This window comes from Osmerus eperlanus, chromosome 9, assembly GCF_963692335.1.
Source record: "Osmerus eperlanus chromosome 9, fOsmEpe2.1, whole genome shotgun sequence".
Lineage (NCBI taxonomy): Eukaryota > Metazoa > Chordata > Actinopteri > Osmeriformes > Osmeridae > Osmerus > Osmerus eperlanus.
In genome coordinates, this window is record NC_085026.1 from 14,534,624 (window position 1) to 14,551,026 (window position 16,403).

Sequence of the window (16,403 nt, forward strand, 5' to 3'; positions counted from 1 at the left end):
CAGCTTCAAACAGGTCTTTCTGTGACAAGGCCTGGAAAATGATGACCTTAGAACACGACACTGATAAACACCCATTCCCCTTCTCCACCACACACACACACACACACACACACACTACCCCGGACAGTCTCCATCTCTTTTATGCTTCTCTTCAGAGTCTCTTTCTTATGTGTAGATCTGCTTGTGGAGGACAACAGTAACAGAATGTGAAAGATGAGAGGAGAGAAGGATGAGAGTGGTTCTGCCGGAGGAGGGACTCTCACACAAAGGAGGAAGTGTTATGTTTACATCTTTCTAGCTCCTTCTCTCTCTCCCTCTTTCATACCCCACCCCAGGGTGTTACGCTGGTCACATGCTGCTCTCAGGTGATAAAGCGCCTGATTGGTCAGGGAAAGGGACCTCATCTCAGGTCAGATCCCCTCAGGTGGAGGAGGGAATTGTTACATCTGCCGGGGCAGCATAGCCAGGAGCAGCCCAGTCCATCATTTAAGATCTCTCTCTCTCTCTCTCTCTCTCTCTCTCTCTCTCTCTCTCTCTCTCTCTCTCTCTCTCTCTCTCTCTCTCTCTCTCTCTCTCTCTCTCTCTCTCTCTCTCTCTCTCTCTCTCTCTCTCTCTCTCTCTCTCTCTCTCTCTCTCTCTCTCTCTCTCTCTCTCTCTCTCTCTCTCTCTCTCTCTCTCTCTCTCTCCTCTCTCTCTCTCTCTCTCTCTCTCTCTCTCTCTCTCTCTCTCTCTCTCTCTCTCTCTCTCTCTCTCTCTCTCTCTCTCTCTCTCTCTCTCTCTCTCTCTCTCTCTCTCTCTCTCTCTCTCTCTCTCTCTCTCACATTTACATTTAGTCATTTAGCAGACGCTCTTATCCAGAGCAACTTACAGTAAGTACAGGGACATTCCCCGAGGCAAGTAGGGTGAAGTGCCTTGCCCAAGGACACAACGTCAGTTTGCATGACCGGCAATCGAACTGGCACCTTCGGATTACTAGTCCGACTGCCTGCCTCACCGCTCAGCCACCTGACTCTCACACACACACACACACACACACACACACACACACACACACACACACACACACACACACACACACACACACACACACACACACACACACACACACACACACACACACACATGCTTCAGAGTCTTTCTAGGAACTACATGCAGTTAGCCATGCTTGTTTATGCTGCTCTATCTTATAGTAGTCATGGTCGTCACATGTTCTCAGCGTGCAGTGGTGTTGATAATGAGGATTTCACATTCCGGAGGTCTCTGTGAAGTGTCCGCCACGCCCCAAGACAACCCAACCTCACTTCATACCACATAGCCCCACATCCTACACACCCTAGCCCCCCTCCAACCCAGCCCCCCTCTATACCAGACATCCCCACATCCTCCAGCCTGACACACTGAGCCGGGCGGGGCAGTGATGCTGTCCGTCCAGAAGCCTGGTTCTGTAGCGGAGGGAGGACAGGACAGCAGCAGCCACAGCTCCTGGTTCTGTAGAGGAGGGAGGACAGGACAGCAGCAGCCACAGCTCCTGGTTCTGTAGAGGAGGGAGGACAGGACAGCAGCAGCCACAGCTCCTGGTTCTGTAAAGGAGGGAGGACAGGACAGCAGCAGCCACAGCTCCTGGTTCTGTAGAGGAGGGAGGACAGGACAGCAGCAGCCACAGCTCCTGGTTCTGTAAAGGAGGGAGGACAGGCCCCTGCTGCTGCCCCTTCAGTCGGCTGTTCCCCGCCCCCTCTTCTGCACGGGTGTGTGTTTCTGTCAATGTGTGTGTGTATTTCCGTCTCTATGTGTGTGTATGTGTGTGCGAGAGTGAGTCAGGGTCCACTGACCTGCAGCTGGAGATCATGAATTGCTGACATTCTCTATACATGTGTGACACACAGAGAGGCACAGTCTGTGTGAAAGTACGTATGAGATATTGTGTGTGTGTGTGTGTGTGTGAGTCAATGCGTGCATGAGTCCCAGCATGCAGTGTCAGCTGACGGGGATTTGGAGAGAGAGGCACCAGACTAGACCATCAGCTGAGAGCTCAGCAGGAAATACATTGTAATACGCTGTGTGTGTGTGTGTGTTGCCCAGATGAAAATGTGTGGACAGCCCCTTTCACCTGCTTGGCAGCTATAATGGAGAAGGCAAGAAAGTAATCAGAAGCAGCCCGTAAGAGGCAGTTTGAAAGCAGGCAGTGGAAAACAAACTAAGGAAGGCCGAAAAAAGACAGGCAGCCAAAAAATACCAAAGTGTTCACTCAAGACCAGGAACTAAATAAACACTCAACAAGTAAAAAGAATATTCCTGGTGTTAAATGAGCTGTGCTGGTGGGCATGAAGAGCAAGAGAAAAGCATCAGATAATATGAGGCCAGTGGTAACAGGAAGCCACTAACACAGGCAGCTAGAGAACAGAAGCAGGCAGTCAAAGAGAGTGCTGTCAGAGGCAGCTGGTAAAACGTGGGCAGAAAGACACAGCAACAAAGCAGCAAGTAAGAGGATTATCAGATGAACTCAGCATTGCTGCTCAATTATGGAAATGAAAGGTAGACACTCCCCTCTCACCTCATTCTCTCTCTCTCTCTCTCTCTCTCTCTCTCTCTCTCTCTCTCTCTCTCTCTGTCTCACACACACCGAGACACATGCATGCACAGTTAATCACTCCACGGAAGCTATATTGGATACATTTTCTGGGGGAATTCTGGCTGGTAGGTTTGTGTAACAGGATTATAAAAATATTGAAATATTACTGTGTTCTAAAGAAGTCAACATTATGTAAGTCTTTAAACCCATGTGTGTTGCCTTAAAAGTCCCATAAACAGACTGGTAGGTCTCTATCGCCACCCTCTGGTCATATGTAGGGAGTCAGATGGCTGAGCGGTGAGGGAGTCGGGCTAGTAATCTGAAGGTTGCCAATTCGATTCCCAGCCGTGCCAAATGACATTGTGTCCTTGAGCAAGGCACTTCACCCTACTTGCTTCCGGGGGAATGTCCCTGTACTTACTGTAAGTCGCTCTGGATAAGAGCGTCTGCTAAATGACTAAATGCAAATATGTGAAGTGAGCAAAGGGCTCGAGTTCTGAAGGAACGTTCCTTCCTTCCCTTCCTTGGTGTCAACTGTGAAGAAAAGCACAGTCCTTCATCTATCCAAGACACATGAACTCCTTGATGTGCCCCCGACGACAGAACAGCAAGGGCCAGCTGTTTTCAAATCATTTATTGTGCTGCAAAGAAACAAATAAAATAATACAAGAACTTGCAAAAAAATCTTCTGTGCTACGGGAAATTCAGAGTCCAATCTTCATTTATCCTCTTTATAAATCTTGTTTTGCAATATCATTATCATCAAGAACATATTTTATCTTTTTACATAAGCACTGAACAACAGTAATGTACAGACAGGTGTTGTGTGAAGAGACAAGGTGCTGAAGGAAGAAAGAGAGAAAGAGAAAGAGAGATCACATGACCCTTGGTCTCTCAACCGGTTGCTCTGATTGGAGCAGAGGAGGTCTGTCTGGTGAAGGGGCTTGGTGATTGGTCGGCCACATCCACCTGGCAGAGGATGAGGAGGAAGTCCCCCTTCCTCCTGTCATCCTTGGCCGAGCCGTCCTTCACTCCCCCACACCTCCGCGTTCAATTATCTGATCATCAATAAATTATTTCGGTCATCAACACAATAAATTAAGTTCAGAATTTTTTTTTCTTTTCCAACTAACATTTTTTTGTTGTTTTTTTGTTGTTTTTTTGTTTGTTTGTTTTGGCAACACTCAAGTATTTACAACAATACTTGGATTGATGGAAAAAGATTCAACATCAAGTCTTTAGATTAGACATAGAAAGTTACCCACCCTGGACACCCCCTCCCCCAGTTTCTGTGTCTATCTGTACAGTAGTTCAGGAGGTGATGAGACAAGGTGCTGGGGAGAGAGATAAAATAGAGGGAAGTATGCTTTTTGGGCGAGAGACGAATAGAGAGAGAAAGGGGGTGAGGGACTGAGAATGTTGACAATAGAGTTTTGGGGATAGAACGGGAAAAGGAGAGCGAGAGCGGGAGGGAGAGAGAGAGAGAATGTTGTAGAGAGAGAGAAAGAGGAAGGAAGAGATGTTCGAAGTCCAAACGAAAACTCGGAACCGACACATGGTAGAATGGAAGGGCAGATTGAGTAAAAGAGTGAGCTGTTCAGATCTGTTCTTTAGTTCCACACCTCCCCTGACTTCTATCAAACAAGCGCGACCGCCCGGACGCTTGTTCTCATCCTGTTCTGCTCCCAGCTAGCAGGTCCTGTCTTCTCCATCATAAATACATTCAATAAGAAAAACCAACAAGAGAAATTTACAAGAGAAAAAACCCCATGTGTGCATGCATGTGTGCTGACACATGTACATACATGCATGCAGACACATATACAAACATCCAGACAGACACACCTCCATCTAGTCACACGCAACCCCAAACTCCTTTCTTTTTTGTCGTAGCATTAATATATACACAATGTGTTCCTAGCTCCCAACCAATCAGCTTCTATCTGCTGATCTGGAGGGGGGTGAGGAGATCATGTGATTAAAGAGCCTCAAATAGGAGAAGGCCGTGTCATCATCCGGAGACAGGTGGAGGGGTATCTGGGTTGAAGAGATAAGGGAACTTTTTACAAGCACACTGACCCAAATATCTCTGTCTACCAGCACTGACCCCTGACCCCTGCCCTTTACACCGACACAGACTTCACACCTGGGATAGGTGAAGGAGCCAGTAATAGCTATACACGTGGGCAGAAAATAGAGTGAGGAATAGAGGGATGAACCACTGGGTGAAACAGTGACCCTGCTCCCTCCTCTCCCCCTCCACCAGAAGGGGGCGCTACATAACCAAGAATAAACAACAACCGCTCTCTCCCTCTCTCCTCCCGCCCTCTGTCGTCAGTCTTGTGGTGCTTTAGGTGCGTCCTCAGCACAGCACAGCCTCAATCCTCCTGCCCTCCAACACATGCGTCAAAGTCACACACACACACATGTCAGATGTGTGCGCCGTCCAAGTGTGTGTAGGGTCCAGGTGTGTGTGTGTGTTTGTGACAGGAGCTTTGGTACAGTTGAGGGGTAGGGGTCAACGAGGCAGGGAGAGAAGCTTAGCTTTGTTCCTCCTCGAAGCAGGAATGCAGGAAAATACCATAGAAGACCCAGATCCCAAAGATGTACATCTAATGTTAAACACACACGCACACAAACGCCGATCCATACACCCAACTGATAACACACACTCGCAATAAAGAAAGAATCATCTAGGAAAAGTCTAGATTCAGTTTCTCCCATTTTGCTAGCTAAGTTTGTTTTAAATCATCATTATCATTATCATCATTATCGTCATCATTGTCCTGTGTTTGGTTTGATTCCATCTTCGGGGGATTGTCGTTAATCTGCTGATGTTCTAATTGGTTGTGATTGTTTGTCTTTCTGTTGACCTTCTTGTTGTCATGGCGACATTGATTATGGATGTCTGTAGTGACTTTGCTTGATGTCCTGTTCCCATGGTGACCTTGCTTCTGTTGTTGTGGTGTTGATCTGTTTTATATAGCGATGCAACTGTTGTATGCTGTCAGGGATATCTTAAACTGTCTGTCTGCTCAGTCTGTCTGTCAATCTGCTGTATCTGCCTGCCTGCCTGTCTGTCTGTCAATCAGCGTATGCCTGTCGAGTTGTGTGTGTGTGTGTGTGTCTGTTTAGTTGTGTGCGTGCGTGCGTCTGTTTAGTTGTGTGTGTGCGTGTCTGTTTAGTTGTGTGTGTGTCTGTCAAGTACATGTCAGGGTGTAAGAGTGTATGTGTGTCTATCTGTGGTGTGAGTGTGTGTGTGTGTGTGCGTGCCAGTCTGTCAGGGCGTCTGGTAGAAGTTGTCTTGCTGCAGGTTGAGGTTGTTCTGTTTCTGCATGCTGTAGTATCCGCTGTAGCGGGAGTCTGGGTCTGCGATGCGCAGCATCCGCTGGGAGCTCTCCACCTGCACCTTGGTGCCTTTCTCACAGTCCACATACACCAGCTGGTTGTTCAGACAGGTGGGCTGAAAACACACACACACACGTTCAGGTTTGAGTCACATAAAACAAATCAAAACAGTAAATATGTGCCAAATCATAGCACTACTAGGAGGTGTAGAGCATGCTCTGGTATCTCTCCATACCTTGGTGGGGGTGCGGTAGCAGAGCAGGGGGATCCAGTGCTTCCTCTGGTTGGCGTATAGCAGGGCAGAGACGATGCCCAGCATCAACACCAGGGGCAGGGCCACCCATGCCACACCCTGCAAGGTGCCCTCCTCCCTGGGCACAAGGCTCTTCCCATCTAGGAAGGGCATCTGGAGGCTGCCAAAATCACCTGAAACCAACACACACACACGCGGAGATGCACAGGGTCTGTGTTTTACGGAGAGCATTGAAAAACACCCACTTGTCTGGTGTTGTCAACTGGGGGCAAGCATTTACACAAGCCCCATGACTTACGACCTCTCACCTCTGAACTGGGGCATGATGTCATTCTGTCCGTGCGTGGGCCAGGCGGGGGGCGACTGCTTCCTGTCTCGCTGATCAGTCTTCTCAATGGGGATGTTGGTGGGGGCGTACATCTCTACAACCACAGGTCACACGTGTTACACACACACACATGTAGTGTACATCTATCCTTGTAGGGACTCGGAATTCAGTCCCGTTAAAAATCCAGGTCTCCCTAACCCCTAACCCCAACCCTTCATGTAAATCTAGCCTTGACACTAATTCCCATCCAAATCCCCCCCCCCCTAAAAAACAAAAAACAAAACATAGAAACTAAAGTTACAATATACAAGGTACTTTTTCCTTAATCCCTGTGGGGGTTTCTGGTCCCCACAGGGCTAGTAAAACGAAGCCCCACAGTCCATGTGTCAGGATCGTCCCCCCACACCCACCGGAGCACATGGGGCAGCAGCTGCCCTCCACCATGATGGGCTGGTGGCAGGGCAGGGGGGGGCAGCTGACAGTGGAGCACAGGGTCTGGCCCTGCAGGCAGTAGCAGTGTGTGCAGCTGTCGATGTCCCAGCGCTCCTCGTCTGAGTACGTCTGCCCGTTGAAGTGGCACACGGCCCGCGGCGTGGCGTCTGGAACACACACCGTCGACGCCGTTAACACATACCGCCGACACACACACACCTCCGACACACACACACCTCCAACACACACACACCTCCGGCACACACACCTCTGACACACACACACCTCCGACACACACACACCTCCGACACACACCTCCGACACACACACCGCCGACATACACAACTCCAACACGCACACACACACACCTCCAACACGCACACACACACACCTCCGACACGCACACACCTCTGACACACACACACCGCGCCAGGTGTTAACCTGGCGCGGTGTGTGTAGAGTGTTAGCGATCACTGCGGCAGATCACAGGGCTGGCTGGAAACCAATATGGGCACGCACACGCAGGCACACTGAGGCAGACAGGTGTTTACAATCCCATCTCCGTGATCATGATCTTTATAGTGTAACGTGTGTTTGTGATTAAGAAGCTCCTTATCGTGCTGTGGTCATGATAGGCAGAGGGCCGTGCCTTCACCTCCTCTCAGCCAATCCAGAAAAAACTGAACCGCTCTGCACACAACGCTGCAACACTGTTGCTGAATCCGTTCCATGTATGAATCTGCCACTCTGCAAACACTCCCTAAACAGCTGGATCTATTTAACCAGTCTAGTTGCCTCCATCCCTCCCTCTCTCTCTCTCTCTCTCTCTCTCTCTCTCTCTCTCTCTCTCTCTCTCTCTCTCTCTCTCTCTCTCTCTCTCTCTCTCTCTCCTTCTCTCTGTCTCTCCCCCCCTTCCTCTCTCTCTCTCTGTCTCTGTCTGTCTCTCTCTGTTTCTCTCTCTCATGCAGAGAAACTAGGTCCTCTGGAAGCTTCTGCACATTAACTTTTAACAGCAACCTCCTGCTTCCTGTCCCTGCTTGCTGCCCCTCCCCCTGCATGACTGATGTCATCACTGGGATGTACACAGAAAGTGTGTGTGTGTGTGTGGGGGGGTGTTTTTCAACACAGTCCTAAAAACAGTGCATGCGTGTCATACAGAGTCCGTATAAACTGTCAGAGTGTGTGTGTGTGTCCTACCTAGGCAGTACGGACAGCACTGTCCCTTCCTGAGGACTGGGCGGGCACAGCCCACGGGCGGGCAGGACTCAGAGAAGCAGCTGATGCTGCCGTCCACACACACACAGCTGGAGCAGGTGTTGGGCTTCCAGGACTCTGCAGCCAGGAAGATGTCTCCCTCCTCACTGCGGCAGTAGCTGCTCACGCTCCCGTTACCGGGGGCTGGGGGGGTGGACGGCTCGTCTGGACACACACACACACAGTTAGGGCCATCTGATCTTAACCTACACAGATGTGCATGCACACAAACAATATCTTGCTGTGTGTGTGTGTGTGTCAGTGTTTCACGTCTGGATAGTCCTGACTGCTTCCCATACAGTATTCATGCTGTCCCTCAGCTCTCTCTTGTACATAATGAACATCATCCTCCTGTAGGACTGTCCCACCCAGAGCTGTGACATCATCACCCTGTAGGACTGTCCCACCCAGAGCTGTGACATCATCACCCTGTAGGACTGTCCCACCCAGAGCTGTGACATCATCCTCCTGTAGGACTGTCCCACCCAGAGCTGTGACATCATCACCCTGCTTCAGCCCTCAGTAGGACGTGTGATGAGGTAATACCTGGACAGTGTGGGCAGCAGGAATCCTGCGTTCTGATTGGGCTCTGGCAGAGCAGGGGAGGGCAGACTTCTGTTTCACAGAGGACACGCCCACTGTGGCAGGTGCACTGGGTGCAGGCGTCGATGTTCCACGTCTCCCCCTCGGTGAAGAACTCCCCTCCCGGGGCCAGACACACCGATGACTCCCCCAGAGCAGGGGGGGGCACGCTCGACTCATCTGGGGGCGGGAGGGGGGGTATGAAAGGAGGGGGAGGGGAGATGGATAGGGGCAGAGTGAGGTAGGTTAGGCATAATATTGGGATTAGGAGTGATTTTGTTTTGTGTCAGAGGCAGTCAACACTGTATCGTACGTTCGTGTGAAGGGGCTGTTCGTTTTGTATCACCTGGGCAGGTGGGACAGCAGTGCCCGGGGCGGATGGCGGGGCTGTCGCAGGCGGGCACGGGGCAGGAGATCAGAGCGCACATCTCCCTGCCGCTGTGGCAGAAGCAGTCGCGGCAACCGTCGTGCCAGCTCTCGCCATTGTCATGCCGACGGCCGTCCATGGACAAACAAGCCCCCTTGTTCACAGACGGAGCAACAGATGAGGACGTCTGGTCTGTAGAGGAGGAGGGGGAGAGGGGAGGGGGAGAGGAGGGGGAGAGGGGAGGAGGGGGGAGAGAGGAGGGGGAGGGGGAGAGGGGAGTAGGAGGGGGAGAGGGGAAGGTAGGAGGAGGGAGGAGGGGAGGAGGGGGGGAGAGGAGGGGAGGAAGGGGAGGAGAGGAGGGGGGACAGATAAAGGATGAAGGCCATGACATACATATTAGATTAAGTAATATACACCAGTGTCTATATTGACTGCAATGATATAGTGTGTACTCCCTTAGCTGAGGGCTAGTAGCCTGCTCTCACTCTCTCTCTCTCTCTCTCTCTCTCTCTCTCTTTCCTTCTCTATTAGTCTCTCTCCCTCCTTCTCTCTTAGTCTCTCTCCCTTCTCCTCTCTTAGTTTCTCTACCTCCTTCATTCTTCCTCTTGCTCTCTCGCTCTCTCTGGCAAATGCAGCCAGACCAGATCAATAGCAGCCAGAGAAAAAAACTCCTTGATTAAATCTAGCCAGCCAACGGGGAGACATAGGTGTGGGGTGAGGCTCCTCTATTATTGATACCTTCTTGCTGTGTGCATGTGTGAGTATATGTGTGTGTGCATGTGTGAGTATATGTGTGTGTGCATGTGTGAGTATGACAGTAAAAGGAAGCTATCCAATCCCAAAACACCAGGATTGACAGATTAAAAGTTTTCTCATTATGAGGAGAATGCTCTGTGTTACAGTCATGAATATTTCACATCTGTTGCTTTATTTACACACACACGCACGCACACACACACACACACAGGAAACGGTGAGTCATCACTGTGAGAGAGACCGAGAGGGTCACATGCTCCAGCCCACACACACACACACAGGCAAAGAGAAATGTACACCACGCAGCAGAAAGTTGAATAGAGGAACTGGAAGGTGCTCACCTATACACTGGCACTTGAGACACCCCAGATCATCCTGCTGGAAGCCCATTGGACATGACAGGTCACATGGTAGCTCTGGACACTTCTTACAGCGGCAAGTGTCACAACTGTGCTTGTTCTTACTGAGGGGGAGGGGAGGAGGGGACGGAGGGAGAGAGTGAGGGATGGTTAGTGACGGAGAAGAGAGATTGGACCCTTCCACTCTAGGAGCACAGATGACATTTTAAACGTGACTGAAGGACCAATCACAAACTCTACTCTGACCCAGGAGGACCAATCACAGGCTGCACACCTGTCCCATGTTCACCATCACACTGCACGTGTCACTTCCTCCCTCAATTCTCCCACCACAACCCTTCCTTTCTTCCCTTCCTTATCCTCCTTCACCTCCATCCCTCCTTCCTCTACCCCCCCTCCTCCCACCACCCCTCTTCCGCCCCCCCTTCCTCCTCCCACCATCCCCCATCCCCCCTTCCTCCTCCCACCATTCCTCCACCCCCCCCTCCTCCTCCCACCATCCCTCCACCCCTCCTTCCTCCTCCCACCATTCCTCCACCCCCTCTCCTCCTCCCACCATTCCTCCACCCCCTCTCCTCCTCCCACCATTCCTCCACCCCCCCTGCTCCTCCCACCATTCCTCCACCCCCCCTCCTCCTCCCACCATTCCTCCACCCCCCCTGCTCCTCCCACCATTCCTCCACCCCCCCTCCTCCTCCCACCATTCCTCCACCCCCTCTCCTCCTCCCACCATTCCTCCACCCCTTCTCCTCCTCCCACATTCCTCCACCCCCCCTGCTCCTCCCACCATTCCTCGACCCCCCCTCCTCCTCCCACCATTCCTCCACCCCCTCTCCTCCTCCCACCATCCCTCCACCCCCCCTTCCTCCTCCCACCATTCTCCACCCCTCTCCTCCTCCCACCATCCCTCCACCCCCCCTTCCTCCACCCCCCCTTCCTCCTCCCACCATCCCCCCACCCCCCCTCCTCCTCCCACCATTCCTCCACCCCCCCCTCCTCCCACCATTCCTCCACCCCCCCTCCTCCCACCATTCCTCCATCCCCCCCTCCTCCTCCCACCATCCCTCCACCCCCCCTTTTCCTCCCACCATTCCTCCACCCCCCCTCATCCCACCATTCCTCCACCCCCCCCTCCTCCCACCATTCCTCCATCCCCCCTCCTCCTCCCACCATCCCTCCACCCCCCACGCCCCTTCCCCGCCTGCTCTTATCAGGTGAATAATAGCTGCCAGGTTTCGTCCATATTTGGTGGGCTGATAAGGACCTATCATGGTGCCTACTGATAAGGACCAATCAGAGAGCCTCTAGCAGAGGGGAATATCAATAGAGTCTGTTCACACGGAGAGACAATGAATAATTCAGCCTGGACCAGGTTGAGTCGAGCTGAGCAAGGCAGTGTATTAGACAGGTAGAAATAGATATCTAAAATTAGAATCTGTGATGCAAACCCTGACGCCTCTATGTGCCCTCTCTCGTTCCAGTTCACTTGAATACGAGGGTGGGAAGGTGACACGCTGTGATTGGGAACACAAGTGTTAAGCCTGCAAGGGAAGGGTCAATGCTCACAGCCAATGCAGCTGCGGATGTGTTTGTGTGTTTATGTGTGTGTTTAAGTGTGTGTGCGTGTGTATCAGTGTTTCTTTGCGTGGGTTTGCATGTGTGTGCGTGAGTGTGTGCCTCACATGTATCCAAAGGGGCAGGCCTTGTCACAGACCAGGGCCTTGCAGCGTTTGGGGCGTGGCCGACACTGGCAGACGTCACAGCCGTGGGCGTCGGTCTGAAGACCGTAGGGACACTTCAGACTGCAGCCTGAGATCAGTCCACTGCACAACTCCTCTCCTGCACGACACAGAAACACACACAAACACAAACTCAATGACAATGACTGCTTATAATCAAGCTTAAAATCCAACATCGGAAGCATGTGTATGTGTGTGTTATGTGTGTGTTATGTGTGTGTTATGTGTGTGTTATGTGGGTATGTGTGTGTTATGTGGGTATGTGTGTGTTATGTGTGTGTTATGTGGGTATGTGTGTGTTATGTGGGTATGTGTTTGTTATGTGGGTATGTGTGTGTTATGTGGGTATGTGTGTGTTATGTGGGTATGTGTGTGTTATGTGGGTATGTGTGTGTTATGTGGGTATGTGTGTGTTATGTGGGTATGTGTGTATACAGAACATACGTGTTCGACACTGGCAGGTCCGGCAGCCAGTGATGTCCAGCTTGAAGCCGTAGAGACAGTCTCTCTCTGCCAGACTGCAGTTCTCCAGCTGGCAGCCAGGGGGAGCCATGGTGATGTAGCTGGGCTCTGCAACACACACACACACACACACACACACACACACACACACACACACACACACACACACACACACACAGCATGAGCCAGAGAGCAGAGAAAAAGAGAGAGAATGTGAGGTGAATAAGAGCTGTCAGATCCACAATAAAGGTTACTACAGTGTGAGTCATGGGAGTCAAATACAAAAACACACAGACACACACACACACATGGTTTTACTGTTAACAGTTGAACACTACTAACCTACAGCAGTCTACCCTTCTGTCTCCTCTCCAGTGCATGTCAAGGTTACAGTCTGTGTGTGTGTGTCTGTGTGTGTGTGTACGTGGGAGGAATCAATTACTAGATTATAGTGTGTCTGACATCCAGATGGTCATATCTGTATCCATGGACACCAATGTTCCACTGTTATGACAACTGTGACAGCTAACTTCCTGGTGAGTGTCAACGCGGCTACAAGCACTTGAATAAGAGAGGAGGAGAGGAGAGGGGAGGGGAGAGGGGAAAGGGGAGAGGCGAGGAGAGAGGAGAGAGGAGGACAGGGGAGGAGAGGAGAGGCGATGGGAAGAAAGGGGCGAAGAGAAAAGACAAGAAGGGAACAGGAGAGGAGGAGACAAGGTCAGAGGAGACACGGAGACATGTCAGTGAATAAGTACCTCTCCTCTCCCTCAGGAGAATATCAGAGAGGCAACCAAGCACAGCGTCAACAGACTGCTGGGGAAAAACAACACTGACAACACCCAATCTGTTTAGAAAGACAAAGAAACAAGCAACACAACGAAAACAGGCGGCCTTTCGAGACAGAAGGCAAAGAGTTGGGGTGACTTTGTACCTCCACAAGACGGGTGAGAACCAAGCCTCGCACCAATTACTCTCTGAGGGGGATTTAATTAAGCAGCATCAGATAAATGCCACCATGCTCCGCACACTCAGCCCTTCTTGCCACTGGATTCTCTATCGGCTAAATAGAGCTTTAGTGCGCTTGCCCATGTTTATGACTGAGTGTAGGCATGCGTGTATGTCTCTATGTGAGTGCGTGTTGGTGAGCTTTCAAGCTGTCATTCAGGATGTCGAGCTGTAATGAATCAAGATTATTACTAGCCACCTGAGGCTGAACTTGAATAACTAGATATAGCTTGTTAGCTTTGTTAACTAAAGGGGATTAGGCAGGAATTTACATGCAGTCACACACACACACACACATACACACACACAGCTTTTTCCCAGCTCTCCAAAGCCAGATTGACTACAGCTCCACAGAGTCCCAAACAGCAACATGTGTGTACAAGAGTACACACACACACACACACACACACCAACATAAACCCCCCACACACAGACCCCAGACACATCTAAAGATAAACATTGAATGCAAACAACAGGAGGGAAAACAGCAAAGAGAGAGAAAAAAGAAAGAGAGAGACAGAGAAAGAGAGGGAAACACAGGGAAAAAGAGGTGTAACAAGAGAGAGAGCGAGAGAGAGAAAGGGGGAAAGAGACAGATATAGAAGTGAGTGGATGGAGAGTAGGAAAAGAGAGTATTAGATGTAGATAGAGGTGGAGCAGCTGACACTAACGGAGTCTGACAGGGTGATAAGATGTGTGTGTGTGTGTGTGAATGAGAGAAAGTGACAGACAGAGACAGATAAAATTGTTTGCGTGTGAGGAAGAGTGAATTGTGTGTGTGAAAGTTAGAAAAAAAAGTGTGTGACTAAATGACTAAATGTGTGAGAGTACGAGAAACTGTGTGTGTGTAAGGAAGATAGATAATGTGTGTGTGTGTGTGTGAGGAAGATAGATACTGTGTGTGTGTGTGTGAGGAAGATACTGTGTGTGTGTGTGCTTCCTCACCCTCACACACGGGGCAGCACTCCCCAGGCACGGTGACAGGGTTGAGGCAGCTGTGTCCGCAGGCTGCCGCCACACAGCGAGCGTCGCCGCTCACGCACTGGCAGAACGTGCAGTCGTCCTCACGCCAGTGGTCGCCATGCGCCAGGATCTCCCCGTTCACGTAGCAACCGGCGAAGTTCAGCACGGGGTAGACCGGGTCTGGAGGGAGGAGGAGGGACAGGGAGGGGGAGACGGAGGAGATAAGAGAGGTGGTACACACACATGTAGAGGTGGTACACACACACACACTTTACACATAAGCTCCAGCATTGAGGTGAGAGGAGAGGAAATGAGGGGGAGTTTAACAGGGGGGGGAGGAAGGGGGGTGAGGGGAGGAGGGTGACGTGAGGTGAGGGGAGGAAGGGGGTGGTGAGGAGAGTGAGGGGAGGAAGAGGGGGTGACAGAAGAGGCGAGGGAGGTAGAGGGAGGGGGGGGTGAGGAGGGTGAGGGGAGGAAGGGGGTGGTGAGGAGAGTGAGGGGAGGAAGGGGGGGTGACAGAAGAGGCGAGGGAGGTAGAGGGAGGGGGGTGAGGTGAGGAGGGTGAGGGGAGGAAGGGGGTGGGGGTGACAGAAGAGGCGAGGGAGGGAGAGGGAGGGGGGAGACAGATGAGATCATCAATCCCATCATGCAGCTCATGATTGCGTGTCGCCCAGAATTGTCAGTCATGCGCTGATGTGTGTTGGTCACACTTCATCACTCTCTCTCTCTGGTGTGTCTGTGTGTGTGTGTGTGTGTGTCAGGGGCAGGTTATTGATAGGTCGCTCTGGTGGACACGCCCCCTTCACACACTCATCTCTATCAGATGATGCCAACAGCTCACTGGAGCAGACTGGCATCTCTCTAAGCTCCCCACTGACCTTGAGACACCTCACACACACACACACACACACACACACACACACACACAAGGTTGTTGGTTCGATTCCCGGCCACGCCAAATGACATTGTGTCCTTGGGCAAGGCACTTTACCATACTTGCCTCAGGGAGAATGTCCCTGTACTTACTGTAAGTCGCTCTGGATAAGAGCGTCTGCTAAATGACTAAATGTAAATGTATGCACACAGGACAGGGCCCCTTCTGACTGTGATGCTGTGCCCTGTGGCTACCTCTACTTAAACTGACATCTACCAACTGACCCAAGTTGAACAATGGATTTTGGTGTTTCAACACCCATTGACACTTCCCTGATGTATGACTATGTTAAGCCTGTGTTCTGCACCTCTCTTTCACCAACCGTCTCTGGAGGAGGGGATCTCTCACTGAATTGCTCATCCCAAGGTTTCTTCAATTTTTTCTCCTCTAGTGAGTTTTTCTGGGGGGTTTTCCTTGACTTCCTTGAGGGTTTAGGTTGGTCGAGGGGCAGTTCTATGGGCGTATGCGTATGCTTGCGTGTAAAAAGGGCTATACGAATACATTTTGATTTGATTCCGTTTTAGGACGTAGTAAGAGTAAAGCAAGTGTGTGTGTGTGTGTTGCCTCCTCACCCTCACACACAGGGCAACACTCCCCCTCAGGTATGTAGTAGCGCTGGCAGTGCAGGACGCCACACTGCGCGGCCAAGCAGCCGGACACGCCCCCCTGGCAGCGGCAGAATCGGCAGGCGTCCATCCTGAACATGTCACCGTCGTGATACTCCACGCCGTTGAAGGAGCACGCAGGCTTGGTGTCTGCGGGCGGGGGGAGGAGAGGGTGTTAAACGAGGAGAGAGGTGAGGAGGGGAGAGGAGGAGAGAGGTGAGGGGAGGGCAGAGGAAAGGAAGGGAGAGGAGGGGAGAGGTGAGGGAGGGAGGGGAGAAGAAAGGAGGGGAGAGGAGGGGAGAGGTGAGGGAGGGGAGAAGAAAGGAGGGGAGAGGAGGGGAGAGGAGGAGAGGAGAGAGGTGAGGGAGGGGAGAGGTGAGGAGGGGAAGGGGAGGAGGGGAGAGGAGGGGAGAGGTGAGGGAGGGGAGAAGAAAGGAGGGGAGAGGA

General features: G+C 51.5%; 1 protein-coding gene across 1 annotated transcript in view; it reads right to left on the minus strand.

Annotated features, from left to right (window-relative positions):
- Positions 1-5,715: 5,715 nt before the first annotated feature.
- The window catches only part of crim1 (cysteine rich transmembrane BMP regulator 1 (chordin-like)), a 45,236-nt gene continuing 34,548 nt past the window's right edge, over positions 5,716-16,403 (minus strand). The window contains 12 exon segments of the mRNA XM_062469622.1: positions 5,716-6,032; positions 6,153-6,343; positions 6,479-6,592; positions 6,909-7,097; positions 8,128-8,349; positions 8,731-8,946; positions 9,113-9,325; positions 10,231-10,352; positions 11,931-12,087; positions 12,432-12,557; positions 14,400-14,597; positions 15,924-16,106. Of these exon segments, the coding sequence (XP_062325606.1) occupies positions 5,850-6,032; positions 6,153-6,343; positions 6,479-6,592; positions 6,909-7,097; positions 8,128-8,349; positions 8,731-8,946; positions 9,113-9,325; positions 10,231-10,352; positions 11,931-12,087; positions 12,432-12,557; positions 14,400-14,597; positions 15,924-16,106 (2,114 nt within the window). The 3' untranslated portion in view covers positions 5,716-5,849.